Consider the following 12593-nt stretch of genomic DNA (forward strand, 5'->3'; position numbering starts at 1 on the left):
CCTTCCGCTGTTGCCTGCGGTGTTTAGGGGATAAAGCTCCTCCCTCGTCCCTTCTCGCCGTCTTCCTCCTGCGTCTCGTCCGGATCTGGGGGCTCAGGACCGCTCCGCTGCCTTTCGGTGTTTACTTCTCGTCTCGGTGCATCCGGTTGCGTCGTCTTTCCGCTTCCGGCCCGTCACTTCCTGTTTTGGTCGTGAAGATTTCCGGTAATGGCGCTCTTACCAGCAGCTACTTCCGGTCTCCTTTACTTTGTTTTGGCGGTGGTTTTGGCGGCCCTCCTCTCGATCGGCTTGCCGTTGAGCTGGCCCCTCCGTCGCCACCTGCCAATGTCTCTGCTCACTGTAGAGCACTGTGCCGCTTGTCTGCTTCAACACCTTCTCCCTGGGTATTGGATGACTCGTCGTTCAGCGTACTTCCGATCTTCTGTCACTGCCTTCAAACACCAGGCAGCGGAGCCCAAAAGGTATGATGTCTTTTAGTTTCGCTTCTCTGTCCGTTGCCGTTCCTGCGGGTTACCTATGTCTCAGAGCGCCATCTTGTCTCCCTTTGCTGCTGGCCAGTGGTGGACGGCGGGGCTGATATCTCCGTGTTATCGCTGTTCTCTTCTCTTGCTCGTTCTATTTCCTTGGTGCCCAGGGTTTCCCCCATCCGTTCCTATGTCTTGAGGCTGGTTTCGGCTCGTTTGGCTTGTTTGGCGGGATTGTTTATCCTCAGGGTTGCGGAGCCGACGGAATCAGACGACTGTCCGCATTGCCGTCCAAGCCACGCCCCCAAATCAACATTTTTTTAATATTAAAATCTGCAGATGATGGATTATGTGGTAAAGGCGGCAAGTTCATAACTATGCGAAAAAAGTTGTGGCCACAAATTTGCATAATTCCAGTGGCCCTGTTTATGGGGCACTTGTGGCTTCACAGAGCATCTCAAAATCCATGTATCCTGGTTCCCGCCAACTAAGTTCCACAAAGTTTAGTATACTACCGTTTGTACCCCATGTATCTAATTTTGTGCACCACCAGTGCCGTTACAGTGAGGGGACATCTCTTGGCTCCCTTTCCCAGGACCCCCCTGTCCATCAGTGGCATAAGTACTGGGATCATCAATGTTTTCATTGAGTGTGTGTGTGCATGTAAGCCTCTAATGCTGCACAGGATGGCTTCAAGGCACTTCATGAGTTAGAGATGTTAAAGCTTGAGAGGTCACTAGGAGAAGGCCTGATGCAAGGGATGAGTCTTCAGGGCTCTCGTCTAAGCCAGCAGGTTTGAGGTGTTCATCAATGGCGTGGATTAGGATTGGGATTCAGTAGCTTTGCAGTAAAAAATAAGGAGTAAAAGAGGTTGCCCTCCACTCATAGAATTCATACACAAATAACCTGGTTATGTGGAACACATTATAGTCTTTATCATTTATATATAATGGGTAAATTATATACTCCAAGGTATGGCTATGCTAAATTGTCTAGTCATGCTTACCTCAAAGTGTTCCTCATTTAAAATTTATCAACCATTCACAAGTAATCTCACCCCACCAAAGAAGAAAAAAGTGTGAGAAAAGTCAGAAAGTGCCTCAGGTAAGCACCATCCATGGAGCTATTGGTTGGCACTCACCAGTTTGGTCGTTCTGTCATCATTGGCAACTTTCTTGACAGAAAAAAAAATTGTGTGACCTAATCCTTAGGCTCATGCGAAGTGGTGAAAAAATAATAATAATAACTTGTATGTATGTATGTATGTATTGGTAATCTTTTATAGCGCGTGTCTGTCACCCCACGGGTATCCTGGCGCTTTGACTGAAAAGGATCCTGCTGCGCACCCTACTGATTTAGGAACTAGGAAGATGCAGTCCTAGGAAAGAGATATGTTTTTAAATTTTTCTTGAAAGAAACAAGGTCATTCATACTTCTCAATCCTAGCGGAAGAGTGTTCCATAATCTGGCTGCCGTAAAGCTGAAAGATCGGCCACCCAGCCACGATCTCAGAACTTTAGGCACCACAGCAAGGTGGGCGGAAGCCGAACGAAGGGATCTGGACGGAGTGTACCAATGGAACATGTTCTGAAGTGGTACTGGGCCTTGTCCATGAAGGGCCCTAAATACAATACATAAAGATTTAAAATCGATCCGTTGGAGGATCGGTGACCAATGAAGGTCTCTTAATGCCTGAGATGAGGAGTCAATGATCGTGTCATCTATTATACATCCAAGCACTGCATTGTAAAGAGGTGAATAAAACTCCTAATTAAAAATGAGTTATGAACATCTATTCCACGCATACTTTATTTCCGTAATGTCCACACTAGAATAAAAGAAATGGCCTGTTTAGACCATCTTAGCTTTAACGGCCGACATGTTTCTTTGCCCAAACACTTTTTGCCAATTTCATCAGGGCACGAGGACGCATCTTCCCTCACTGATGCCCGGACCCCCCAGGATGCTCCCCCGCCTTGCCCTCAAGTGATCCAACCCACAATCAAATTGAGTACTACCAGAAAGTGGGTGTAACTTGGCCATGTTTAATTATCAACAATCATAAACATGACAAAACATATTACATATTCTACATTGATGAAATGATTATCATACTTTTAATATCGACATTCAAAATATCATAAACATCAATTATGGATAATTACTTTTCCCCGCCTGGTGGACTCCTACCAACAACACACCTAGGAGGGCTAGTAGAGGAGAATTGGAACACGGACTGCCGGTATAGGGTGTGTTGTTTTTTACCATACTGTTTCCAGCGGTGGAGGCTGTCTACTAGCCCCCCTAGGTGTGTTGTTGTTAGGAGTCCACCAGGATCCTGGGACAGTAGAACACATTAATAACATTGATTGCTATTTAATGATGACTGTGGAATATGTTCTTAATACAATAGTAAAAAAGGCTAGGTGCCATAGATGACCATATTTAAAACTCCTTCTCAAGGAGCTTGGTTCTCAGGGGGTATCATGTGTTTACATTGAAGACCTCCCAGTTGGGATAAAGGTGTTGGCCCAGTGTTGCCGAACAATCTCAGTGCTCCATATGTTAGGATAGCTAAGCTGACTTTAGCTACTGATGATGTACGATGGGGAAATGAGGACAGTCAAAAAGAGCAGAGTGACCGGCCTTTCTGTACCAGTTCATATAACCTGGGCTAATCATTGGCTGGGGGAGTCAAGGTGTCCGAGAGGGATTATGGACAACAATGTCTACTATGGAAAATCCAATTGCAATGTTTTAGGAACCATTGGGGACAGTTAAAACCAGAGTGATCACCGGTTCTGATGAAGCTGAAGGGACGAGGAGACTCGTTTTCACTGGTATAAAGTGTGGAGCGACCCCCAAGTTTCTGTTGACACTCATCGAGACCTGTGGGGTCGGGGATACTGACTACTTTCCACAATCTGGCGAAGATAGCCTCAGGAGTGCCTGGTGACTCCCCGAGAATGAGACAAGATCACCTATGTTTGATGAGCAGCCATGCCTGGAAGCACAACTTGAAAGTTCCTGAAGAAATCATATGTGAGGATTCTGAAACAAAATACAATGTAACCACAAACAATTATATTTCAAAGTTGTGAGAATCCCTTAAAGTCAGTGGGAATGCAAATGACAGTCATGAGTGATGCAGCCTTTGAAATGAGTGACTGTCACATTCAATTGTTTAAGTTCACACCTAATGAGTGAGACTTGAGGTGTCTGTTTGGAGTGACCTAACATAGCATAGATATCACAAATGCTTCTTTTTTTACGTGATTTTGCCCCACTATAAACGCAATCCATTTATGGATTAATTTTTTTAATTCTAAAGGATTCATGCTTAAACATTTGCCGCGAGTTTGCCTGCTTATTTCACATGGGATGTTCTAATGGAGTGTGCTGGTGCTTTGCTGGGATGTCTTCTCACCACAGTGTCTCTTGTTGTATTTTGCAGGGGGCATCAATCGAGCAGGCGCGTTCCAGACCATGCTGAGGCCTCCGGCGACCCTTCTGCAGCCGCCGCTGGACCTTCAGCAGATCCTGTCCTTCCCGATGGAAGCGCAGCCCATGATGGGGCTCTTCTCTGGCTTCAACATGGTAAGGCAGTTCTTGAAGCGCTGACTGCATCTGCAGAGATCTCGCGCGCTGTGCTCAGGGTCGTGCCCCTTGCTGTGCAGGATGTCCTGTCAGGGCTTTAAGTGGGATGAAAAACCTGGGGGGTCTCTCAGAGGGCGTGGCCAATGTATTTTAGGGCGTGGCTTAAAACACATATTCTAAAAATCTGTGCTTAGCGTAGTGGGCCGCCCGACTGGTATTTTGCTGTTTCTGTCATTGCATCCAGATATATGATATAACAAGTAACATCATACCTACAAGAATTCAGGACAATTGGCTTTGTCAATGGTTATTAGTTGCATAAGATAAATAAGCAGAATCTATGGCTTGTATGTAATATTGAAAAGGCTTCCACTTAAAGCCCTGGTGACACCACCACAATTTTGGTGCTCCTGAGTTTCAACAACAGAAGGGAAATCCAGAGAGAAAATGACTCTCCTTAATGGATTTCCCTTCCCCTACAACACTCACCTGGCATGACGTCATGCCGTAACTTCTCCACTAGCGAGAAGTGTGAGCACGGATGTTTGTGCTGTCACTACAGTCCGGGAAAAAAATTGACCGCCTGTGCCATGGCGTTTCGAGGCCTCCTTTAAAAAACTACCGGTGCTCAGCACCAGTGAGACCCGGCCCACTTAAAGCCCTGTGTCCCGTGCCACTATATCGACGCTGCAGGAATAAAATGATTGCTCGTGCCAGTGCTGGCCACAAGAAATTCTGCTGAGCATTGCACAGAGACAGTGCTGTAATGAAGTGAATGTGCACAGAGAATGCTTTAATGCTGTGGAGGCTGAACACAGAAAAGGTGTCATATTTTGGTGACGGTGTGCAGGGAGGGTCTTACTCTTGTGGAAATCGTATGTAGCTTCTTGGAGAGTAGAAGTACTTGCAAGTGGTGTGTAGGCCCCAGAAGTGCTGAGATACACTCATGGAGCACAGGGGAAAATGCAGTGCTATGTCTACTGGGCACAGGAAGTCCGGTTACGGTAACGTTCTGTGGCCACAAGGGGAAATTCAATATTGTAGCCAACCTGGAGTTAATATTAAGTTAGTGTTGTACTGCCGACAATTTTTGTTCAATTCTGCCAGACTTTGGAATTCCCTTCCCCTCCACCTGCGAACAGAATCCAACCACCTCTCCTTCTGCAGATCCCTGAAAACATTACTTTTTCCTTAAACTGGCTGAATACCTCGCTGCTGCTACAGCTAGCGCTGGGATGCCTCTGGGCTATTTAAATGTCCATCAATGTCAATTTCAAGGTCATTGATTAGTAGGCACGATCAATGCTAGATGCAAATTCATCTGCCCGACACAGTTTCCCCATAAAACCTACTTTAGCCGTGTTTCTATTGCCCTTGTTAACTGAAATCTCTGTGACATCCGCAAACCTAAAAAGGTTTCCTGAAAAGGCTGGACTTCCACAGATTTGCTCTGCCTGAGTTCCTATCGATCTTGACCAATTTCACAGAGAGAGTAAGACTGGGAGAGGACATTTTCCCCCTTGTGGGACCTGTCGTGTTCTGTCGTGCTGTCGCCCCTTGCAGCGCCATGCAAATGACACAGATACCTGTGTGTCACTGAACTACAAGACTCATTTTCAAGCCTCGAGGCAATCGTTTTCTTGGTGATGCAAACTTATACGCCTTTGTCGTAAGAAAACATTCAACAAGTCACTTCCCACCTCACAAGCAAACATTTACTTCAGGGTTAACTTGACAGTGCCATAGACTGGTCTAAATATACTATTGACTCTTGTTGCGCTCCAAACCCACCAGCTTGTATGAGAAGAACAAACAGTAAGTGGCAGCAGTCTGACACTCAGTCTCCGCACAGGTCAGTCTTCTGCTGGTGCCAAGTACCTTGGGGCATATTACCAAGCAATAGCGATAATTATCGCTATTGCTTGGTTAGAGACAAAAATTTACCGCTGAGCTGCGGCGATTTTTATCGCAAACAAACCTTGGTATTACCAAGGTTTATCGCAAATGCGATAAAAATCGGCCGCAATGCATGAATATCGCTGAAAAGTCAGCCATATTCATGCATTACCGAGCTAATGTTCTTAGCCATGTTATCCACCTCCCATTGGATAACATGGCTAAGAACTGCTCAGGGCAGGTGTTAGCTTTTGGAGATATTTGCGCTTAGCGCGAATATCTCCAAAAGTTGGTAATAAGAGATAGCGATGTTAGCGACTGTTTCCAGTCGCTAACATCTTGGCACGCCCACTTTGCATGTCGTTAGTGATAAATATCACTGACATGCAAAGTGAGGCCCAAGATGGTCGCTATCTCCTACTAGCTGTCGCTAAGTGGTGTTAGCGACAGCTAGGTAATAGGGAGATAATTTTATCTCCGCTTTCTTGGCTTTTAAAGCCAAAAAGCGGAGATAAACCCCCTTGATAATATGCCCCCAAGTGTGAAAGAAGAGGCTACACATACTTTTCTGCCACTGTGACACCACTTATATGGCGCCTACACCTGGACTTCCACAGCACTCCCAGTCAAAGTGAAGAGTAAACTACCACTCACCACTGTTCTCACGAATCACAGGCCTGGGGCAATGGCTCTGAAGTACAATACCTGTCCTAGGTTTTGTGCAAATTGTGCATAATGAGGCACATCATATGGAAGTCAGTCTACCCTATATAAATCTTTATAGCCGATCTACGCTAATGCTTTGGGCAAATATCGTAGCCACGCGTTATCACTCTGCAGCAGTGTAACCAAGATGCCGTCCTTCCCTGGGTCAAAGAATGTTTACGATCTGTATTGTTTTCTATACATATAAAATGAACATAGCAGTGTGGCACCTGGTGTCGCACTTACGGAGTGTGGTGCATGGGTGCTAAAGGTGCTGTAATGTTGGGGCGGCGGGACACCAGAGTTCAATTAATGCATCATCCAAAGCACTTTACCTTTGAGGGTTACACCAACTAAAACGTACCAGGCACTTTCTTTTCGCAATATTAAAATCTACCCACAACAAATTAAAAGTGACGTCAATTCCTTTGAAGAATCAAGGGTGTCCCCTACTGGCTTCTCTGTTAAAGGTGTACCCTGATGTAATACCATGGAGATGTGGGCACAGTAAATTGTGTAACATACTAATGAAGCATAAGAAGACAGGGGTACTCGGCAGATAAAGGGTAGCAGGGGTGATGCATGGCACACAGCGTGGAAGACTGGAATAAATTCACCCAGGAAGTGAAGCGTTAAAGATGTAAGGTGCAGGACGTGGAATAGGACCCATGACGTGGAATATGGAAGATGCAGGGGACAAAAGGTGGAATGGTAGAGATGTTGGGCTAATAAAGAAGAACATTGGAGATGTTGGGTACAGGATGTGAGACAGTGGAAATGCAGGGACAGGAAGTTGAGTAGTTGAAATACAAAGTATAGGAAGCCGAGAAGTGGAAATCCAGGGCATACAAGGTGTAGATATAAGGGGCAGGAAGTGTAGAAAAAGAATTGGAGGAGTGTATATATTGTTAAAGTAAGGGGAACAGTTGAGATATAAGTTAGAGGAAGTGAAGCAATGGATAATCATGGCACATGTTGTGGAACAGTAGACGTAACCTGTCCAAAATCCTGGAAAGATGTGTACTCCCTCAGCTGACCCAACACCTGGATAACATCAATCTCCTAGACCCCCATCAATCGGGCTTCAGAAAAGGCTGTAGCACCGAAACCGCAATCATTAATGTCCTAGACGATCTATAGAAGTCACTGGAATCGGATCAATGCTGCCTTCTCATCCTCCTAGACTTATCGGCCGCGTTCGATACAGTTGACCACCCTCTGCTCCTCAAGGTCCTCCAAGAAAGGGCCGGGCTTGAAGAGACAGCCCTCCACTGGTTCTCCTCCTTTCTTCACAACCACACACAAAGAATACAAATCAAAAACTTTGAGTCCGACCTCCAACCAGTCACTAGAGGTGCCCCCCCAAGGGTCAGTGCTTTCCCCTCAGCTTTTCAACATCTACATGGAACCCCTTACCTCACTATTTAGGAATTCTAACATCCCTTTCCACCTGTATGCGGATGATATGCAGCTTTATCTGGAAACCACCTCCATCGACGACATCCAGAGACTTAATGACACGCTCAAAGAGGCTCAACATTGGCTCACAATGAACCACCTAAAACTCAATCAAGAGAAAACTGAAGTACTCCTCATCTCCAACAGAGACGAAAACCCTCAAATTGAAGAATGGCTGAAAGCCATTGACGCCCTCAATGGGACCCTCACCCCAGCGGACTCCGTAAAATCTCTGGGTATTACCCTAGACCCGAAACTGAACATGAAAAAACACATTTCAAGATCTGCCAGAAGTGCTTTTCTCAACCTGAAATTACTGTACAAAATAAAACCCTTCCTTCCCCCTAAAGATCTCCAACAAGCCACACAAGCACTGGTGCTCTCCTGTATTGACTATGGGATCGCAACCCTTACCGGAACAGCAAAATCTCCCCTAGCTCCCTTAAAAACAACCATCAATGTTGCAGCAAGAATGATCACAGGAACTAAGTAATTCGACCACATCTCTCCTGCACTCAGGGAACTTAAATGGCTCCCAATTGAACTGCGAGCCAGCTTCAGAACAGCCTGCCTCACGCACAAGCCCTACACACAGGCAAACCGGAATACTTAGCCGGCAAACTCAAAAGAACCGGCCAGTCCAGGAAACTCAGGACCTCTAGCACCCTATTACTCATCCCTCTGAAAGCTCGCAAGCAGAATACCGCAGCTAAATCTTTCGCCTGGAAACTGCTCAAATATCTGGAACTCCATCCCCCACATCAGAATGATCCCCTCATTCCCAAAATTCAAGAACCTGCTCAAAGTCCTCTTCCTAGAACGTTCTCGAGCGAAAAGATAAGATCCAAGGAAGCTCCTTTCAAGGTTCTCTATGTTACTGTATTCTCTGAATTGGACTCTGACTCTGACCCAGAAAACCTCTTGGTCTCCCTTCCTGGTTAACATAGAATCCGATTAGACGCTTGTCCTGAATGAGCGACTTCCTACCTGCCCCATGCTCGTTCGCTCTAGTATCTGATCTATACCGGGCTCGACCTTGCATGGTCTATCATAATATCTGTACTGCATATCTTCACATGACTGTACATGCTGTAAAGCGCTCCGATACCTTCGGGTCAGCTAGCGCTATATAAAACTCCTAAAATGAATGAATAAAATAAAAAAATAAGATGCAGCTACAGGAAGAAGAACAGTTGAGAGACAGGGCACATGAAGTGCAGATGCTTAACACAGCGTGTGCAGCAGTTGGGATGCAGGGTGCCGGATGTATAACATCGGAGATGCAGGCTCAGGACGTGGATGGATGGAGAGACTGGGCACAAGAAGTGAAGGATTGCATACTCCAAGCACATATCTTACTGCATTGCATTCCATCTCCTCAGAACGCTTCCGGGCCCACCTTGTTTTTGCTCTGCAGACCAGGCATAGACTCCCTCAAATGCACAGCTTGCCCCACAGCTGCAGCCACGTTGTTCTCTATTCAATGTTTTTTTTTGCGGTTTAGGTCATATATTTGTCTTGACTATTTGGTTGTTACATGCACTGGTCTTTCAGGGAAAATGTATCTTCCTCTCTTACAAGTCTTGGACTACATTAATCCCCGGAGGCTGACATGTAACAGATTTTCTTTCCCACAACTTCTGTATTTAATGTATTCCCATTTAGATTGAGTGTATGTATATTTGTCTCATAGGAATATTTTGAAACATTGACACCGATCAGTGTCCAATGGGCTTACCTTGGACAACCTGTGTTTAGTTCTGAGAAAACTCTCCCCTGGACACACTTTTTTTTCTTGCAGCATCTGGCAGTCCCTTGTACCGTAACCTTAATGTCCCTTCTGTGTGTAATGGTTTTAGCATGGGTTCTGCGTTTTGTTGCTTCGGCTAATCAGTCTTGCACTTTGCCGTACCATAATGGCTCAGAAATGGAAAATGCGGCATGCTGTATATTCCCATTCATCTGCGCAGTGCTGTAGATGAAGCCTGCAGACCTGAACCGCAGTTACAGACAGGTAAGGAGTCCATAGCCTGGCACAATACTCCAGGACTTGGTTAAAGATACAGCCTCCCAAATTTAGCACGATGCTCCCCATGTGGCCGTATAACTGAATGTAATCTTGCAGATATGGATTCAGTAGCCTGACTGTTGGACCGGATACTTGTCAGGTTGCAGATTCTCTTATGTGGACTCAGGGCTTTGGGCTCTTTCCCTCTGCCACTATGGTGTGAAAGTTCACTTGCCCTTCCTATCCGTGTTAGGAAATGCTGCTGAATTCGTGCTCTGAAACATGGGCTGATCTGTCATTGCAGACTGGTGGTTGCGCACATATTGTGCCTGTGATTGTGTGTGCCGCCTGCCAACGCAGGTTAGCGCATCTGTCTAGACACACAAATTGGTTAAACCTGTGTCCAGTCTGCTGTGTAGACTGGGGCGGTCACATTGGCACCACTGGTGCTGGGAAATATGTGTCCCTCTTGCCATTGCAGGTCAGGGTGCGCAATAGCGCACGTGCTACCAGGTAGTGAGGAACACCTATGTGTTTTTTCACTACCTATCAGACCTGCTCTCCCCATAAGGTAATATGGGGAAATGGTTGACAATACTTCACCCTGCATTGGTGGATTGCAGTGGAGCAGCCTCATGATGTCTCATATCAATGGATTCGCAGTGCCAACCCCTTTCCATTGGTAAAGGGGGTTTTGACATAACTCCTAATTATAGAATAAGGACATTTCAATGCTTTAACAGTCTTGGGACTGTGATGTCTGGCTCCTGTGGACATTGATACAATAAGGAGGGCGTGTAAAGGGAATATTTATTGACCTTGCATTGTTATGATCCCTACAAGCAATGAAAAAAACACATATAACCACGGGTCAAGAACCAGGCTAAAGCTATCTGAAAAACTGTGTACAATTGAAAGGATACAATGTATGAATCCAAGGTATTCATGGTGAAAGATGTGTTCCCATCAGATACCCGTCCTGTACCGCCCTACATCATTTGGGATCCTTCACCCGAAGGAAGTGGAAACAAGTCCACTATGGATTAGGTAGATTGTAGCCTAATCGTATTGAAGGATACAGTGATGTGTTAACGGAAAACTATGTATGGTGTCAGGGGGTAAAAAAGCTAGCAGTGCAAAAGAAAAATGCTGTGTGCAGCATGTGAATAAGTGAATTAATATTGGGTTGTAGGAGTGGAAAAATGAATTTTAATAGGATCCTACCCACACCCAAGGTTTAAAAAAACAGTGCAAAGTAGTATTACAAATAACTACTTAGATGTAATCCAGGTCGACATGTTTCTGCAGGGTAATAGGCTCACAAGATACCTGTCTGCTTCATCAGGACCATAACAAAAGTGTGCTACTGCTAATAAGTGTATTTTAGTGATTTAAAATCATATCACCCACGATCTGGGGAATGAACTCTCCACCTCACCCGGCTACAGCTCAGGTACAAATGGAGCACCGCTCTGTCCGTCGGTACTCCTCGCCTTCGTCTAGGCTGTCAGTGGAACAAGCGCTTCCACGACAGTTCGGAAGTGGGTCAAAAGACTGCGTGACTCCTTTGTGTTTTGAGACCTGTGGGTGAATTTTCCAAGTGGCTGCTAACCTCTCCCTTGTTTACGTCTTCCTCCTAAATAAAACTGTTACAGAGTCCCACCTGCTTCCTGAGGACCCAGATTAAGTGTGACTTCAGCCGTGATCTGTCCAAGTTCCAGGAGGCAGAGCTGGTTATCTTCCATCCGGGGGTATAGGACAATAGCGGTGAACCTGAAGGTGGAGAGAGGTTTGGGCCTCGGAGACTGCAGAGGGTGAACCGTATACCTGCTGAGTACCAGTGGCACCACATCAGGGTGCAGATTGTGTATGTGTATGTAAGAGCGTGTTGTACAGATGGGCTGATAGCTGTTGCATAAACTAGTGGTGCAGAGTGAGTGAGGAAGTGTGTGTGAGTGGGAGTGATCGTGTGCGGACTGCCTGGGCTTCACGACACTGGCCGGTGAGGCCACCTTATACGTTGATTGGTGCAAAAGGCACAATACCTTTGGCTTCAGCTTGCAGTGCTGTTAAAAAGTCTTCTTTGTTCTGTCTATGTACATAATCTTAATTTTGGGCACCACGTAAGGTACGCTCTCTCAACTGGGGGAAGTTAGATTGCCCGGCGATGCCACCCTATACGTTGATTGGTGCCAAAGGCACAATACCTTTTTTCTCATTGGGTTTCTCCCGCCTGACTTCAGCTTGGGGTGCTGCTAAAAAGTGTTCTTTGTTCTGTGTATGTACATAATCTTAATATTGTGCACCGCATAAGGGTACACTCTCTCAACTGGGGGAAGTTAGATTAGGAATTGTCCATAGTGTGCATTGTAGTGAAAGCTTAACCATACGAATGGGCTGAGTACTGCTAGTAGTATTTCCGATAGTGTTTTTTGCTCAAAAGTACATGATGGCCATGTTATAAT

The 12593-nt window shown here is 45.7% G+C and overlaps 1 protein-coding gene across 4 annotated transcripts in view; it reads left to right on the forward strand.

The window, feature by feature from the left end:
- Window positions 1-12593, forward strand: part of ZNF385A (zinc finger protein 385A) — a 471767-nt gene that overhangs the window by 216094 nt on the left and 243080 nt on the right. For all 4 annotated transcript variants that reach the window (XM_086964826.1, XM_086964862.1, XM_086964817.1 and 1 more), the window contains exon 2: window positions 3919-4061. In XM_086964826.1, the coding sequence (XP_086820952.1) occupies window positions 3919-4061 (143 nt within the window). The remainder of the gene's footprint in view (window positions 1-3918; window positions 4062-12593) is intronic.

This window comes from Lissotriton vulgaris, chromosome 1_1 (assembly GCF_964263255.1).
Source record: "Lissotriton vulgaris chromosome 1_1, aLisVul1.2, whole genome shotgun sequence".
Taxonomy (NCBI): domain Eukaryota; kingdom Metazoa; phylum Chordata; class Amphibia; order Caudata; family Salamandridae; genus Lissotriton; species Lissotriton vulgaris.